The 18,587-nt window shown below is 44.4% G+C and overlaps 1 protein-coding gene across 8 annotated transcripts in view; it reads left to right on the top strand.

The window, feature by feature from the left end:
• BCAT1 (branched chain amino acid transaminase 1) overlaps positions 1-18,587 on the top strand; it is a 269,064-nt gene that overhangs the window by 23,112 nt on the left and 227,365 nt on the right. The window contains exons 1-3 of one of the 8 annotated variants that reach the window (XM_060305920.2): positions 11,970-12,045; positions 12,869-13,060; positions 13,135-13,206. In XM_060305920.2, coding sequence (XP_060161903.1) covers positions 13,058-13,060; positions 13,135-13,206 — 75 coding nt within the window. In that variant the 5' untranslated portion in view covers positions 11,970-12,045; positions 12,869-13,057. Of the gene's footprint in view, positions 1-11,917; positions 12,046-12,077; positions 12,271-12,868; positions 13,061-13,134; positions 13,207-18,587 lie in introns of those variants that run through there. The other 7 variants (XM_060305919.2, XM_060305912.2, XM_060305913.2 and 4 more) reach the window with 7 other exon arrangements.

Genomic DNA, 18,587 nt, shown 5'->3' on the forward strand with positions numbered 1-18,587 from the left:
AAGCGGAGCAGCTGCTTTCGGTGGAAAACAAAATGTTCTCTAAAGCAATCCAGGATCTAATACTCTGGATTTAAAAAAACAAGCGTCATTTAGTTAGGATTAATTTCTCCCTCTCAGAAGTTGATATGTGGTTCTATGTCTGTAAAATGCAATATTATAAGCATAATTGTTTCCAAACATGAAATGAAATGTCTTATCTTTCTACCTAGATTCTTCAGGTATCTGTTTCTCTGTCCTTCTGTCACTCCTTTTTAGGGTACGTCAAGATGACTCTAGTGTAGAGACTTGCCATGCTAAGGATTTCTTCTGTGTATGAAGGAAAATGAGAAGTGCCCGTGAGGGCGAGAGGAAGGGCGGGAAGGGAGAGAAAGCAAGAGCTTCAGAATTTGCAGAATCCACCGAGCTCAGGAGTCTGCACTTCGTCTGCGAGCCCAGTGGTTTCAAGGTGGCTGTGTACCCCCAGGATGTGCAACAGAGACCACTGGGGTGTCAGAAGCATTGATTATATTTATGTTTTTTCTAACATGTAGGAAAAAATGAAATTGTACGTATATTTGACTCACATGGGTTGACATGGGCACCGTCTACTCAGTCCATCGGAGGGTCACAGTCACTGACTTTGAGCACTGAGTGTCCTGAGGCAGTGCAGGGGAAGGGTCTCCTGTGCAACCTTGAGCATCCTCTTTCAGCAGAGGGGGTTGTGACTGTGACAATTTATATGAGCCTTGTTAAGGGGCTTTGTAGATTATGTCAGCCAGTGTTAATTGATAATCCTTGAAAAAGGGACAACTACCTTTAACAGATTTCTGCAAACAGAATAAAACAAACACAAACAAAATTCAAAGCATATATCATCAAAGAGTCTACAAATAATAAATTCTGGAGAGAGTGTGGAGAAAAGGGAACCCTCCAACACTGTTGGTGGGAATGTAAATTGGTACAGCCACTATTGAGAACAGTCTGGAGCTTCCTTAAAAATCTGAGAATAGGGGCTTCCCTGGTGGCGCAGTGGTTGAGAGCCCGCCTGCCAATGCAGGGGACACGGGTTCATGCCCTGGTCCAGGAAGATCCCACATGCCGCGGAGCGGCTGGGCCCGTGAGCCATGGCCGCTGAGCCTGCGCTCCTCAACGGGAGAGGCCACAACAGTGAGAGGCCCACATACCGCAAAAGAAAAAAAAACAAAAAAAAACTGAGGATAGAGTTACCATGTGATCCAGCAATCTCACTCCTGGGCATATATCCAGAAGAGATGAAAAATCTAATTTGAAAAGATACGTGCACCCCAATGTTCATAGCAGCACTATTTACAATAGCTAAGACACAGAAACAACCCAAGTGCCCATCAACAGAAGATGTGGAGATACACACACACACACACACACACACACACACACACACACAATGGAATATTACTCAGCCATAAAAAAGAATGAAATATTTCCATTTGCATCAACACGGATAGACCTAGAGATTAGTAACTCAGACAAAGACAAATATTATATGATATCTCTTGTATATGGAATCTAAAAAAATAACACAAATCAACTTATTTACAAAACAGAAAAAGACTCACAGACATAGAAATCAAACTTACGATTACCAAAGGGGAAAAGGGAAGGGGAGGGATAAATTAGGAGTATGGGATTAACAGATACACACCACTACCTATAAAATAGATAAACAATAAGGATTTACTATATAGCACAGGAGCTATATTGACTATCTTGTAATAACCTATAATGGAAAAGAATCTGAAGCTGTATACCTGAAACTAAACAATATTTTAAATCAGCTATAGTTAAATTTAAAAATATAAAGTATTAGTGATATAAAAATAAGGAAATAACAAAAACAAAACAGCTAATATTTTTCCAATTCTATTTATTTGTTTATTTATTTATTTACAGCTGCATTGGGTCTTCATTGCTGCATGCAGGCTTTCTCTAGCTGCTGCGAGTGGGGGCTACTCTTCCTTGTGGTACGCGGGCTTCTCTTTGTTGCAGAGGATGGGCTCTAGGCGCATGGGCTTCAGTAGTTGTGGCTCGTGGGTGCTACAGTGCGGGCTCAGTAGTTGTGGCTCATGGGCTCTAGACAGCAGACTCAGTAGTTGCAGCGCATGGGCTTAGTTGCTCCATGGCGTGTGGGATGTTCCCGGACCAGGGCTCGAACCTGTGTCCGCTGCATTGGCAGGCGGATTCTTAACCACTGCACCACCAAAGAAGTCCCTATTTTTCCAATTCTTATTACAGCTTCTCCATTATCCATATCCCGAGATAGAAATACCAATGATTTAATCAGAACTGACAAGCAGTGGGGCACAAAATTGTGGTATCATCATGAAGACTATTTAAAAGGGAATTCTATCTACTGTCATTAATGATTACTTAGCCCTTCTGTATATTTGGCCTGTAGGCAAGGATGGTAGACAAAAACCACCATAATTAGGAAGATATTTAAAAATGCTAATTATTTCATGTTTATCTCATGTTTATCTCATCTTTTTTTATTCCTATTTTTGTGTATGACTTATGTATTAGGTTACTTTCATAAACGACTATATATGTTAGGCTTGCAAGCTGTTTTGGTTAACATTGCTATATAATCAACTAACCCAAAACTCTGTGGCTTAAAACAATATTTTACTGTCTCTCATGGTCCATAGATTATCTGGGCTCAGCAGAGTAGGATTTTTCTTTTTTTTAACTTTTTATTTTATATTGGAGTATAGTTGATTAACAATGTTGTGTGGGACCACCCTGGCGGTCCAGTGGTTAAGATTCCATGCTTCCTATGCAGGGGGCATGGGTTAGATCCCTGGTCAGGGAACTAAGATCCCACATTCCGCATGGCGTGGCCAAAAAACAAACAAACAAGAAAACAATGTTGTGATAGTTTCAGGTGTACAGCAAAGTGATTCAGTTATACATATACATGTATCTATTCTTTTTCAAATTCCATTCCCATTTTGGTTGCTACATAATAGTGAGCAGAGTTCCCTGTGCTATACAGTAGGTCCTTGTTGGTTAACCATCTGAAATATGTACATGTCAATCCCAAACTCCCTAACTATCCCTCCCCCACCCTTCCCCTCTAGTAACTATAAGTTCATTCTCTTAGTATGTGAGTCTTAGCAGAGTACTTTTAACTTAGGCTTTCTCATGTGATTTCAATCAGTCATCTGAACGCTCAACAGGGCTGGACACTCAAGATGACCACTCACACGGCTGGCAGCTGGTGCTGAATGTTGGCTGGGAGCTCATCTGGGACTGCTCACTAGTGAGCCCGTACATGGCCTCTCCCTCATTTGCACTTCTTACAGCATGGCGGCTGGGTTCCAAGTGAGGGAGTCCCAGGCACCTTCCAAGAGGAAGGATGCAGAAGCTGCCAGGCCATTTAAAGTGGATGCCTAGAATGGGAGCAGCATGGCTTTTACATTTCTGCTCTATGCTATTGGTCAAAACAGTTACAGGGCCCACCCGGATTCAAAAGGGTAGGGGAAAACTCCACCTCATGATGGAGTCACACAGAAAAGCAGATGTAATGGGAGAAAATGTTGTGGCCAGTCTTTGGAGAATACAATCTGCCACGCATGCTATCATTTTTAGTGATGGGTTTTTAGTTGTAAGATTTGGAGCCACTGAAACAAGTCAGAATTGTAGGTAAGATCACAGTCTTGAGGACACACTGATTTAACTGACAGCTCTTTGATCTCGGGGAATTTAAGTAATGTCTCTGAGTCTCTGAAAATCAAGAAAGTAGAAGTTATGGTGTGTGTGTCGGGGAGGGGCTCTTTTGAGTATTAGGTGAGAAAATGTGTACCCAAAGTGTTACGGAATCAAACCTGGGTCCACTGGCCCGTGCGTTGTAAAGCCAACCTACTGACGCCAGGTTGTGGTGAAGGAAAGTGCAGCGCTTATGATAGAGCTCCAAGCAAGGAGTCCAGGGCAGCTAGTGCTCAAAATCCCTGAACTCCCGATGGGCTTTTCAGCAAAGCATTTTTACTTTTTTTTTTTTTTTGCGGTACGCGGGCCTCTCACTGTTGTGGCTTCTCCCGTTGCGGAGCACAGGCTCTGGACATGCAGGCTCAGCGGCCATGGCTCATGGGGCCAGCCGCTCCACGGCATGTGGGATCCTCCCGGACCGGGGCATGAACCCGTGTCCCCTGCATCGGCAGGCAGACTCTCAACCACTGCGCCACCAGGGAAGCCCTCAGCAAAGCACTTTTAAAGGCCACGTGAGGGAGGGGCGTCGCAGGGTGCACAATTCTCTAACTGGTTGATGGTGAGATAACAGGGCGGTGTCACAGGGGTTCACATTATCAACCCTTAGGCACCAATAGGTCTGGGGGCTACGTACTCATGATCTTCAAGTAGTTTTCTTCCACCTGGTCGTGGTTTTTAGCATCTGTAAAACAACTCCGGAAATGTGCATCAGATACCGTTATCTACGTACTTCGGATAGGAGCTAAAGCAGAAGATATGGGGGAGGGGTCTGTCCTGGGAAGGCCCCATAGGGTCCTGCTTGGTTACAAAAGTGCCCAGGACATCATAACTGGCTGGACCAGTAGCAGATATCATTATGGTTTTGAACTGGGGAGTGACTAGTTTAGAAAAAGCTTTTCAGAACAAGCAGTCTGAGGACAGCGTGGAGGATGTAGGAGGCAGGGGAGGAGATGCGAGATCAAGAATGGAGTGGGTGGAGGGACCACCTGGGAGACTGGAGCAGCGATGAAGGAGAGAAGCAGGTGGAGAAGTGAAATGTGCAGGCAGAGTCTCAGTGTGACTTGGGGACTTATTGAACGGGCTAAGAGAGGGAAGGGAAAAATCTAGAGCCATGCTTTTGTGATCTTTTGTAGACTATAAGTAAATTTTTCTTTTTTTTGCCTGCCCCCTGCCCCCACCCTATAAGTAAGTCTTATTAAAGATCTGTTCCCATGAAATCATAAAGTCCTGATGAAAAGTTGTGTGAAAGTCGTATGTTTTGTAAATCAATTCATTTTACTGGTAAAAGTTATTATTCAAAGTGGAAAACAGGACACTAAAGATGGCGTGAGCATTAAATTTAAAGTTAGTTAACTGTTATGGGTTGAATTGTGTCCCTTCAAAAAGATATATGGAAGCCCTAAAACCCCAGTAACCTGTGGATGTGATCTTACTTGGAAGTAGGGTCTTTGCAGATGTAATCAAGTTTAAATGAGGTCAAATTGAATTAGGATGGGTCTTTAATTCAATATGACTGGTGTCCTTATGAGAAGAGAAATAGAGACACAGGAAAGGAGACACCTGTGATCTCTCATCAGAGGGTGAAGGCTAGAGCTGCAAGCCAAGGAACAACTAAGGTTGCCAGAAGCTGGAAGAGGCAAGGAAGGATTCTCCCCTACAGGTACCAAAGGAGGCATGGCCCTGCCCACCCCTCTTAAGACAGTAAGTTTCTGTGGTTTTAAGTCACCCAGTTAATGGTACTTTGTTACAACAGCCTGAGGAAACTGACACAGTAACTACAGTTGACCCTTAACATGGGGGTTAGGGGCCGGGACCTTCCATGCAGTTGAAAATCTGCACATAACTTAGAGTTGGCCCTCCGAAGATCTCATCCGAGGATTCAACCAACAGGGGATCAGGTAGTACTGTGGTATTTACTATTGAAAAAAATCCAATCCGTGTATGAGTGGACCCGTGCAGTTCAAACCTGTGTTGTTTGAGGGGTTAGTTTTATATACAAAGAACTGCTAATTTTACTTGGGTGAAGGAGGCATGGCATAAAAAAGGCCAACTCAGAATTCTTTTGTCAAGATTTCTTTATGGTCATAGAAAAAAATTATTATTGACATGGAAAGGTCAAGTCAACCTTTCCAACGATGGGGTGTTCTCAGGGCAGGAAGGAGCTGTTTCTCATCCATCTGTGTCCTCCCAATGCCAAGCAGAAGGCATGCAAATAATAGATGTGCAGTTTGCTTTATGAGCCAAACTGAGCCTCTCTTTTTTTTTTAACAAACTTTACATTAAAAACAAGAAACACTTGAAGTGCTAGATGTAGATTTTTAAGATTTCTCCTCATATGATATAGTTCTGATTATTAATATACCTAAGGGCTACATATAAGTGAAAAGCAATCATGGTTTTTAATTTAAAAAAACAGAAAAATAACAGCTGACATTTATTGAGCAATTATGAGATGCTAACTAAGGCTGCTGAGTCCCTTATACAGTATCTTCATGTTGAATCTCATCATTGCCTTGTCACTTACTCTAATTTAAAATGTGAGACTCAAAAGAGGTTAGTCATTTGCCAAAGATCATAGAGCTGATAACTGACAGAGCCAGGACACCAGCTCTCAGCTATGGCCAAACTTATAACCATGCCCCCAAACTGCACTAAGACCAGAGCCACATATGGCTATTTAAATGTAAATGAAAATGAATGAAAATTAAAAATTTAGTTCCTTAAGCACAGTAACCACATTTCAACCGCTCAATAGCTACTCGGCTTGGTGCAGAGACAGAACATTCTCATCACTGCAGGAAGTTCTGCTGGAAAGCATTGATCGAATCCCTTAACAGTCATAAAATGTTGAAAGCCCATATGATGGGTGGTTAAGGGAAGAGATGGAATAGTAGAAGGATGAGAACAGAGGAAAAGGAAGGAGAAAGATTTAGAGAGAGCAGTTCATGGAGAAAGGAGCCTAAATCTACCGGTAGAGTGGCCCCTGAGGACGTTTTTAGTCTATTATATTTGTAAACTTTGGCAGTTAAAATTCCAAAATATGTTAAATACATACTTCAAAAAAATTAGAGTTGCAATTCAACAGATAGTTAAGTCTCAGTTGTGTGCCTGGCATTGGGTGAGGGGGGATTCCTAGGTGAACAAAATGGACACAATTTCCCATCATCAAAATTAGAGCAACATTAATCCAATAATTAGAATAAAGCATGACAGTTATTTTGTAGTGGAAAGAATTCTATAGAAATAAATAGCAGAGGGACCCATGTAGCCTAGACAGGGCTTAGAAATGTCTCCCCAAAGAAGTGCTGTCAATCTGAGAAAGGAAGGATGAGAGAGGCAGTGGGCAGTAGCAGGGGGGTGTTGCAGGCAGACAGCCAGCTGTGAGAAGGCCTGATGTCAAAAAGAAGGACTGAACTAAGTTACACGGGTGGCTGGAGAGAGGAAGAATAGCGAAAGGTGAGCCAGGGAGCCAGGGACAGGTGGGGGAGCTTGCTAAAATATTCTGTCATAAGGATGATGTAAAGCCTGAAGATTTTTCAGCCAACAAGAGATACGTTCAGATTCGCATTTTGAGACAATTCCTCTGGTTGACACGCTAAGAATGGCTTAATGGGAAGCAAGCCTGTAGGCAGGAAGCTATTTTGTACTAGGATGGCGGTAATATGGCTGGAAAAATGGTGATTGTCATGCTATTTGGAGCTAGAATGTAGACGGTGGTGATCACTTGGTTGTGTCTGAAGGATGACACTTATATTTCTAGCTGGGGAAACTTCATAGAGTAGGGGTCAGTAACCTACAAGCCAAATCCACTCTGTACTGTTTTTGTAAATACAATTTTATGGGAACACAGACATGCCTGCTCTTTGATGTATTGTCTATGGCTGCTTTTGTGATACAGTGACAGATTTTGAATAGTTGCAGCAGAGACCACATGACCCTTGAAGCCTGGAATATTTACTATCTGGCCCTTTAAGAAAATGTTTGCCAACTGGGATAAATGATCATTACCTACAAGGTATTAAGATTTACTAGGGAAGGCTTTAAATAACTTACATCTGTTACATATTTTATGATAATCTATCTCAATCGGCAAACATGAAGTGTTTGCTATTGTCCCATTTTACAGATGAGAAAACCAAGGCAGAGATATGACATTCTCATTCACACCCATAGCTTCAGTGATCACCACCAGTGACTTATCAAATGTTTACTTCTAATCCAGACTTCTCATTTGAGCTTCAGACAGGCTCAATATCTCTAACAGCCTTGTATCTCTAACAGCCAGTCTCAGAGGCACCTCAAAACTCAATAGGCCCCAAACCAGACTCCTGCTCACCCTCTCAAACCACATCATCTGGGCTTCCCTGGTGGCGCAGTGGTTAAGAATCGGCCTGCCAATGTAGGAGACACGGGTTCGAGCCCTGGTCCAGGAAGAATCCACATGCCGCGGAGCAACTAAGCCCGTGCACCACAACTACTGAGTCTGCTCTCTAGAGCCCGTGAGCCACAACTACTGAAGCCTGCGCTCTAGAGCCCATGAGCCACAACTACTGAAGCCCATGCGCCTAGAGCCCGTCCTCTGCAACAAAGAGAAGCCGCCACAATGAGAAGCCTACGCACCACAACGAAGAGTAGCCCCCGCTCACCACAACCAGAGAAAAGCCCACATGCAGCAACAAAGATCCAACGCAGCCAAAAAAAAAAAAAAAACAAACAAAACCACCTCATCTTTCAGTGTTCCATTTTTCTTGGTGAATATCACAACCAGAGAAGCAAGCCAGAATCCAGGGAGCCCTCCTAGGCCCCTCACCCTCCCTTGTTCTTCTCATTTCCAATCTATCTAAAGATTGCTGAAATCTGACTGCTTCTCTCCATTGGCATCACCTACCACCTGCCAAGTCCAGCTTTTTAATAGGATCATCTCACATGTGGGTTCTGTTAATAGCTTCCTTATAGCCCGCTGCACCCAGGCCCTCCTCCAATCTCCAAACTGCAGCCAGAGGGCACTTCAAGCCTGTCAACTCCCACCCTCATTCCCTACCAGATCCTAATCTTTTTTTTTTTTTTTTTTTTTTTTGCGGTACACGGGCCCCTCACTGTTGTGGCCTCTCCCATTGCGGAGCACAGGCTCGGGATGCGCAGGCTCAGCGGCCATGGCTCACGGGCCCAGCCACTCCGCAGCATGTGGGATCTTCCCGGACCAGGGCACGAACCCGTGTCCCCTGCATCGGCAGGTGGACTCTCAACCACTGCCCCACCAGGGAGGCCCCGATCCTAATCTTTTGAACGTTTTTTCTCCTTCTGAGGATTCCTTGGACCCTTTCATTGTGGTTTTACATTGTTTTATTGTTTTTTTGAGTTATTGTTCAGCTAACTGATAGAAATGCAAAATAATTCTTGTCAGTAGACATGCAAATCAATTCTGAAGGTCAGGGTTCAACTAACATCTCTCCTCCACTTGGAAGAAGCCAGTTTCATGTCCATTAGCAACTTCCTTTAACAATTCACTAACCCAGTAATGTGTCTGTTCTTTGAACCAGTTTTAACCTGTGCCTGGTAACTTCATTAAATGAGTTAGATAAACTCTACAAGTTCATTTTATATCTATATGACAGTCATACTTTTACCTTTTGGGGAAACGTAACCTTTAACTCTCTCTCTGAGGCACTAGCTGGTTGGCTCTCTGCCTCTCCTCCCAGGCTCTCCTTTGATGGACCCCCCTCCACATGTCTCTCCTCCAGCCCTGGCTCTCTCTCTTTTATAAGTACCACATTCCTTCCCTTCTCAAAGATGTCCTTTCTGCCTGGAACTCACTTTCATCCCGGACATTCTTCATCCTTTCTTCCTATAGTAAATTTGTTTATCCTCCAGATCTTTGCTGGAGGATTTCTTGCTGGAAAGCCTTTCCAGACCTTTCTGAGTCAGTTACATTCCATCATTCCATCATTAGAGGCTCTTAAAGCACAGGCAGCACTGGCTACATTTGCAATTTCACATTTGTGGGATTAGTTAACACTTTAACACGAGTAACATTTTTCTATTTGGCTGGAGGCAGTGCATGGTAATAGGATGGAGGTGTGCTCACGTTGCATCTCCAGCACTTAGCCCACCGCCTGCACAAATGTTACATGCTTAATGAATATGTTAGACAGATTTTTGACTGTAATCACATTACTGCTCAGGAGAGAGGTGGGCTGAAAAAATATGTATTAAGAAGTCATCAGCATCTAGATGCTGCCATGAAAATGCACATGAAGGAAAACCATTGGGTTGAGCAAAATGAAAGCTACTAGGAACCTTGTGTAGGTGGAATAATTGGACAGAAGTCAAATTATAGTCACTTGAAAGGGAAGGAAATAGAAGCAGTTAATACAGATGGCACCTTCTCAGAGTCTGGCTCTGGAGGGGAGGAGAGGTCAGGGTGGCCCTGTAGTAAATCTTTAATAACACCATTCTTGTATTACACGTGCTTTCTTGGCTGAAAAGGGAGGATTTACAGATCACATTTAAAATGGCAAGAAAATTGGAGTTGTATAGGATCTACCTTTAAAACAATAATAGGCTTTGAATGAACAGTACAGTGTAGACTTTTTAAAAATTATTTATTCATTTATTATTTATTTATTTATGGCTGCGTTGGGTCTTCGTTGCTGCGCGCAGGCTTTTCTCTAGTTGTGGCGACCGGGGGGCTACTCCTCGTTGTGGTGCACGGGCTTCTCATTGCGGTGGCTTCTCTTGCTGCGGAGCACGGGCCCTAGGCACACAGGCTTCAGTAGTTGTGGCTCGCGGGCTCTAGAGCGCGGGCTCTAGAGCGCAGGCTCAGTAGTTGTGGTGCACGGGCTTAGTTGCTCTGTGGCATGTGGGATCTTCCCGGACCAGGGATGAAACCCATGTCCGATCCTTAACTACTGCACCACCAGGCATGTCCCAGTGTAGACATTTAAACCAACATTTTGAACGCAAATAAGTTGTCTGTAGCTCTTCAACTAAGGGTTTCTTATTTTTAGGCTTGGGGCAGGAGTCAAAAACTGGCAGCCCTACAGTATACTTAATCTGTATATCTTCTTTACTTGTTCAATTCAATTTTACATTTCTTTAAAAAGGACTCTGTCCAATAAAATATAAAAATAAAAATAAATTAATAAATAAAAAAGACTTTGGTTTTTAGTGACATGTGACCTGTCAGGGCTCCACCCCAGCATAAGAGGCTTTTCTATGCCTAGTATTAAGGGGAGAGAGGAAGGGAGAAGTGAATGCAGTTTTCTGAGCAATAAGATTAGAGCTGTATTGTCTTTAGGGCTGTATGAAATCAATTCTAAAAGCAGACTGGATTTAACCGCTTTTATCCAAAATAAACTGCTCTCTCCCCTTCCTAAGATCAAATCAGCACAAGTCACCACTTCCTATTAATTTAAAAGCCCAGAAAGGCTCATAATTTAGGTTGACATTGCTTCAGGAGCACACAGCAGACAACAGCCATTACAGTCTTCCTTTTCCGTCTTTCTAAATGTTGCCATCACAGGCCTACCTCAAGAAATTGTCAAAGCTGCCTGGTTGGGAACGCGTGGTCTACTTTGCCTGAAAGCGATAAATGGGTTGGGTGGGTAGGTGGGTCTAAGTGCATCAAGGTGTTTGGGGAGAAACATCTCTTAGGGGATGTGAACCTAGTAGCCCTGTAACACCCCAAGTTACAAATCCGACTTGGGTAGGTGGCGGAAAGAAATCTAAAACCCGGATTCACGTTCTTCTCCTTCAGTTTGCGCGTGGAGGTTGGTGGCAGACAAGAACCCAGGCACCACTGCCAGTCCCGGCTGCAAACTCTCGGGGAAGGAAGCGGGAGGGAAGCAGAAACTGCCTCTTGTGATCTGGTCGAAAGAAAATCTGCCCTAATGTAAATTAATTTCCCCGAGGTTGCCTTCCCCTGGGCGGAGGGGCGTTTCCAGGCCCACCCAGGCGTTGTTTGGTAAATAAGGATGCTTGCTGAGTGCCTGCAGCCGGAAAGGCGCTCCTGCACTCTCGTGCCCTGGGGGCTGGGACTACGGCTTGGGGTTTCCCGACCGAAGGACCACAGTGACCAGACAGTTGAAGGTTTCTCCCCCAGGGATGCTGGAGGCGCTGCGCTGTTCCCTGCGCCTGGCCCTGGCCTGGGGTTCCGGGTGTTGGCGGCCGGCTCCTCGCGGTCCGTGCGCTGGAGCTTGGCCGCGCCGCCCGCTTTCGCGTCCAGCCGGGCGCTGCGTGCCGCCGCAGCTCTCCGCAGCCGCGCGCTCCCGGAGCCGCCCCATGGCCAGCCCTCCCCCCGCCGCCGCAGCCCTCGCCCGCCAGGTACCCCGACCCCGGGCGTTCGCGGGCGTAGGGGTGGGGCGGATTGGACCCCGGGTCCCGGAAGCCCACGGGCCCGGCCGGGTGCGCTGCTGCTGTTTCCCGCACCATCCTGCTTCGCCTTGCACCACCGTGCTGTCTCCATCCGGGAGTCTCCTCTTTCCCCAGCCCTGCCCGAAATCTCGAGTCCCAGCCTGCGAATTCCTCGGAGAAGCCCCCGCCAGACAGGTCTAAAGTCCCGCCGGGGACCCGCTCCGGAGCGCGGCGCGGACAGCCACGGGGAGCGTGAGGGTCGCCATGGAAGCCGCTTTGGTGGAGGAGGGGTTGGTGGGGGGAAGCGGAATTTCTGGGCTGCCAGAACTGACAGCCGCATCCTGCGTGCCTTCGCCACCCCAAAATATTTTGACCGCAGCCTTCTGCCTCCTTGGATTCCCTTTCTTCCTCTTTCCCCTAGTGCTGTACCAGATTAGGCTTTTTTTTTTTTTAAGGTCTTCACCGTTTCCAGTTCGACCTGTTTCCATTGTGTCCTTAAGTATGTTTAAAATTTACCCCCTAATTCCATGCGGTTTTGTCTTTCACGTGTGGGGTTTAGTGTCCTTGCGCCTGCATCGGAGGACCCTGCCCGTAGAGAAAATGGTTCACTCTGGTCCCCATCCTTTTTCTAGGCTTGCTATTGTGCGCCCGTGATCGACAAGACCACGAGGCTGAGCGCGCCCAGGAGGTTTTTTCTATAAATGGCTTAAAGCCCTAGTCTAGACTATTTTCTCGGATAAAAGAGGGAGACAATTACCTTCTTGTTCTTTGCTGGTGAACCCTGGCTCTGTAGGGCGAACCTGGAATTTAACCAGTCTGCCCGAAGCCGGCTGTGGAGGACAAAAACAGCCGCGACCTCCGGCAGGGCAGAAAGAGAAGGGCAGCCCTCGCAGGACGCTCTCCTTTGGGGCTCGTGCCTGGGTGTTTGATCCTCCTTTTCCTGTTTGCTTGGGGACCGGACCGGAGCGGAGCGAAGGGTGTGATGGTGAGTGATATTGATTACCCCAGACCCCAGTTACCCACCTAGTTTTACTTAATGGATTTAATTCTTCTTTTAAGGACTGCAATAATGGATGCTCCGCGGAATGTACCGGAGAAGGAGGATCAAAAGAGGTGGTGGAGACTTTTAAGGTAAGTTATTTGCCAGAGGCTAAGAGAAACAGCAATTCAATTGAATACAGCCATTTCTTGTTGAGATTGGGGCAGTTTTCACTGTACGGGTTTATACGGTAATTTAGATAAGCTGCATTGCATTTTAAATTCCACTCTTCCAGGGGAAAAGTGGAGAGCAGTGCAGTACAGATGTGTCTAAAATTACCTGGCAGTTAATTGCTTATTTTATTTCATGAATTATAAAAGTTTTCTTGGAAAGTAACCAGTTCCTGAATTTCACCTAGAGGTTTACATGATTATGTAATACTTTTAACCCTTCACCCTATTTGTGGAAAAAGTTAAACTCATGTATTTCGTCTTTAAGCAGCAGCTAACATTTTACAGTAAAGGAGGAAAAATGGCACTATTTCCTTCTTTTCTCTCTAAATTATGGAATTTATATATTAAATAATCTCATACATCACAGAGGAATAGTGAGGAGCAAAAGAGAACGAATCTTGTAAAGTACTTTAAAAATCATAAAATCGTAAATGTAAGGTGTATTATCATTTTCTCTATAATTCATTATCTCCACCTACTCCCAACCCCCCACACCACAGAGATTTTTGCTTTTTTTTTTTGTCTCCTTCTGCTCTTCTGCTGCCTGTTTCAGTCACTGTCAATTGTCATCCATAGCACAGAGTGTCCTAATGATCTCACATCCTGGCAGGGTTCAGAGAGGGAGTGAAACTTGACTCATCAATTCCACACATACCCTGCTCTTACTGTGTGCCAGGGACTGTGCTAGGCATTGGAAATCCAAAGATAAATTTAATATAAGATCTCTGCTCTCAGGACTTTTTAAAAACCAAAATATAATAGGATATAGTAATAAGTTTGTGAATTTGTTCCTTGTCCTTTAATGTCCTCTATAACCCAACAGTCAATCTACTCTGCTAGCCTATGAAGACTAAGCTCCTAATACATTTGAGGGACTTAGATGTTGAGATGTGGGTCCTTGAAAGAATGAGATAAAGAGGAATTCTACTTCATAATCTCTGAGGGTCATCTTATATAGTAAATTCCTCAAAGGTTATAGATAAATTAAAAATTTCCCCAAAGGCCTTTATACTTTTATACATAGAAGAATTGTTTGCAAAGTGAAGAGTTAATTCATCATGTAAGTAATCTTCTCTTCGTTAGTTTAGATTTCAGGTAAGGAGGGGTGTATTGATAGTCTGTACTCATGTATTTGCATATCAAAACACGAGTGGTAATGGTGGTTGTATTCACTGTGCAAATGTGATGAGGTAAACGAAAAATGAAATTGATAATTTGGGGGAGAAAAATGGTGGCTTTTACAGGATCGTGTTGGCTTTGGACGTATTCTATCTCCCTTTTGATCAACTCCATTTATAACTTTTAAATTGCCTTTTGGGTCTCAGGGGTAGTTTTCACATTGCATCTCTTCCCCCATTTTGATAGTCATTTTAATGTGAGGAAACCGTTATCCAAGAGTCCAGTAATGAGATGCCTTATTACTGGGAAATCCTACAGAATCTTTCTGTGGACTCCAGGGTTGTTCTTGTTTCAAGGAGGTCAGCTGTCTGTTTCTTCCCATCCCCCCTGCTTCCACAGAATGTGCCGCTCCAAAAGCCCTAATTTACTCCTATTCGTACCTCGTTATTAGATTTTTAGAAAGTGTCTGTAAATGATAATGAACGTAGCACCCATGGTTTTCCAAATAGAGCAAGACAAACACACTTGTTTTAGAACAAAGTTATGCAACATCTGATACAGTTGTAATGCAGAGATAGCCTTTGAAAGTTTAAGTGCCAATTCAGAGAAGTACTGATGCCATGTTGCCTGAATGCCAGCTGATACAGCCCTCAGGTGCTCTCAGTCCAGTTGCAATAGCCTGCTGTGGCTTCCCCATCTCAGACCAAATGGTTCCCCAACCACACATATTGAGTCAAGAAATTGTGGTTTTTAGTATGCCCTGTTTTTGTCAATATTTCTTGCCATTTCACAATCCAGTCTTTGTGGCCTTCCAAATTCTTCCACAAGTATATGGTAACCTGACTTTGAAGTCATCAGAGACCATTGGAGCATGGGAAAGAGCACTAAGTTGAGCATAAAAACATGAAAAAGGCTTTGCCATTAACTAACCTGATCTCAGGGCAAGAGGGTCCTACCCACTATGGGTGGTCTTAGAGGTATTTTAAAGAGAGGATTCAGAAAAGTAAAAAATATATACTAGGCCTTGATCATTCTTCAAGTGGGCTGTCTAAGGGTTTGGAATAACAACAACAACAAAAAGGTCTTTTATGAATTATAGTAGTACAAGTTTTTGTTTTCAGTTTTGTTTTTACACAGTCTGTTATGTTGAGATATCCAAAACCGTGAAGATAAATCTAGGTTTAGTGAAGTTTAGAACAGAATTAATCGGACATGATACTGTGCTGAATGAGAGGCCAAAATGATAAAGAGAAATGACTCCCATTTCCCAATTGTTCAAATCAATCTGAAGGATTTTATAGAGGAAACCAAGCATTTTGGAGAGTGGGCTGTCTATCTGGAGGGTTTGCATGAGCAGTAGGTAAGGCAAGTGTTAGGCAGTTGGAAAGCTGAGGATACCCCAGACTGCTGGGCTGGGTGAGGGTACTAGTTTCCACATTTACTGCTGGAGGAAGAAAGGAGGGAGTTTGGATAAACTGGAGACACCTGATTTCTGCTTTACAAGTGGAAGAAATAATGGAGAAAAACAGGTGAGGGTGGGAAGACATCTGTAGCCAAGTTTTAGTCCTTCTATCTCTTCCCATGTTAGACAAGAATATGTAAGTGTTCAGGCACTAGGCTGATGTGTACCGCAAATACAGCCCCAGAAACGTTCCTTGTTAACAGAACTCTGATTTTGTTCGCAGTTCTCCAACGGCCCTGGATGACAAACCTGCCTTCCCAGCCTCCCTTGCAGCTAGAGAGATCACTATGACAGATTTCTAACCAATAAGGCATAGGGAATTTCTGGGAAATTTTTGCTTTTGCGGTCAAAGGGAACAGATTTGTCTGGTATTGTCCTTTTCCTCCCCTTTCTTTGGACTTTGATTAGATCATTAACACTGAAGCTACAGCTACAGCTGTAGCAGCCTTCTTTTGACCCAGAGGAGACGGCCAAGAAAATCACAGAGCCTTGACATTAACGGGTGCTGGCAGGCCTGGCTCCTCCAGACTTCTTATGAGAAAACCAGCTCCTGTTTGGTTTTTATTTACTTGCAGCTGAACGCATTGATTGGTAAATGATAAAAGGTTTATGCATAACATTAGTGAGAGGTAGAATTGTAAAAGGAAGTTAGTGCCTTGCTTGGGATCCTTGATTTTGGGGTTAAAATATTTGGACTCGAGTCTGTAGCCATTTAGCTGTTCGTGGACTTCTGAAGGTAATGATTAAACATGTGATACTTGAAAGTACAAGTGTCTTAATTCAGTGATCGATATGGGAAGCAGGGTAGGGAGAATGTTGTGAGAATGATAAGCTCAGAAGTAATGAACAGGGCTTCCCTGGTTGCACAGTGGTTGAGAGTCTGCCTGCTGATGCAGGGGGCGCGGGTTCGTGCCCCGGTCCGGGAGGATCCCACATGCCATGGAGCGGCTGGGCCTGTGAGTCATGGCTGCTGAGCCTGTGTGTCCGGAGCCTGTGCTCCGCAACGGGAGAGGCCACAACAATGAGAGGCCCGTGTACAGCAAAAAAAAAAAAAAAAAGTAATGAACATGCAAAGAAAATAGAGGAAAAATACACAGTGAATGTGCTAGCAGAGGTCATCTCTGGGAAGTGGATATGTAGTTGCCAGGTAAAAGATGGAGATTTTTACTTTTCATTTTTCTTTACTTCTTTCAGTATGATTTTTTGAATAAATTAAGGATTAAGAAGTCTGGGCTTCCCTGGTGGCGCAGTGGTTGAGAGTCCGCCTGCCGATGCAGGGGACACGGGTTCGTGCCCCGGTCTGGGAAGATCCCACATGCCGCGGAGGGGCTGGGCCCGTGAGCCATGGCCACTGAGCCTGCGCATCCGGAGCCTGTGCTCCGCAACGGGAGAGGCCACAACAGTGGGAGGCCGGCGTACCGCAAAAAAAAAAAAAAAAAAAAAGTCAAGAAGTAGAAAGTAATATGAATATCAGAAATAGGGACCCAATTTTGAAGGAAATATTATGTGTTCCATTTTAGACATACTCAGTTTGAGATTACCAAGTTCATATGATTGCAAGAGAGTAAGTGGCTTTTGGTAAGTATTCACAAATCTGTGAGATTTGAATCTGTGTCACTGGTTCTCAGCCTTTCTTGTGCATTGGCATCTCCTGGAGAGCTTGAAACCAAAACCGATGTGGAGCCCCACTCCTGAGTTTCTTTTGCACTGATCTTAGGGAGGGCGCGGGCATTGATATTTTTCTTAAAAAAAAAAAAAAATCCTCCCAGGTAAATCAACTCAGCAGCCAATGTTGGGAACCATTGCTGTTCAAGTTGATGAAATCTTCAGGGGAGATGGTGTGGTGTGGTTCTCAGCCCTGACTGCACAGTTGGAATCCACTTGGGTAAACTTAAACAAACAAGCGCCCCCCTGCTCCATCCTTCTGGGATTCTGGAATGGGGTCCAGTTTAATGTTTTTTAAAAACCTCCATGGTTGAATCCAGTGTTTGGCCAGGGTCAAGAACACAGATGCCAAGGGGGGAAGTGTAGAGGCTCAAGGAAAAAGCTCGGCATTACCCAGATTCTCTTATTTTTCCACCATTTAAACTCTCCTCCTTCCTCCAACTTTGCTCTTCCATACTTAGTAAAAACAGCGAGAAATTAAAGCATGGTAGCCTGGCTCTAGTATTATCCTTCAAATTACCTGGAATGGAGAGAGAAACTGGGTTTACCTTAACTGCCAGCAGTGTCTATGGTACTGGTCCCAGGAAAAGAAAGAAGATGGCGTACAATCTTGGTTACACAGAGCCAGGGCTCATGGAGAATTGGCATGTCGGTCAGTATACAATGGAGTAACTGGTTCTCTCAGCCCCTCCCTTTCCTGCATCCCCACCATACTGGCTCTCTGCTGTTTCCTGTACATGCCAAGTGTGTTCCCACCTCAGGGCCTTTGCACTTGCTCCCTCTGCCTGAAAGACTTTGCCCCTAGATATCTAAATGACCTGCCCTCTTCATTCAAGTTTCTGCTCAAATGTCACCTCATCAGGGAGGCCTTCCCTAAGGCTTCTATCTAAAATAATCCTTCTCTTTCCCACTCTATCCTTTCAAGCTGCTTTCATTTTCTTCTTCATAGCACTAATCACCTCCTGACATCTATTTATCTGTTTATTTCTTTATACTGTTTTTCCCCCTCGCTAAGGGGACTCCCCTGAGTTTCTTTGTGCCTATAGCAATACAG

This window comes from Globicephala melas, chromosome 10 (genome assembly GCF_963455315.2).
Source record: "Globicephala melas chromosome 10, mGloMel1.2, whole genome shotgun sequence".
In the NCBI taxonomy this organism is placed as follows: domain Eukaryota; kingdom Metazoa; phylum Chordata; class Mammalia; order Artiodactyla; family Delphinidae; genus Globicephala; species Globicephala melas.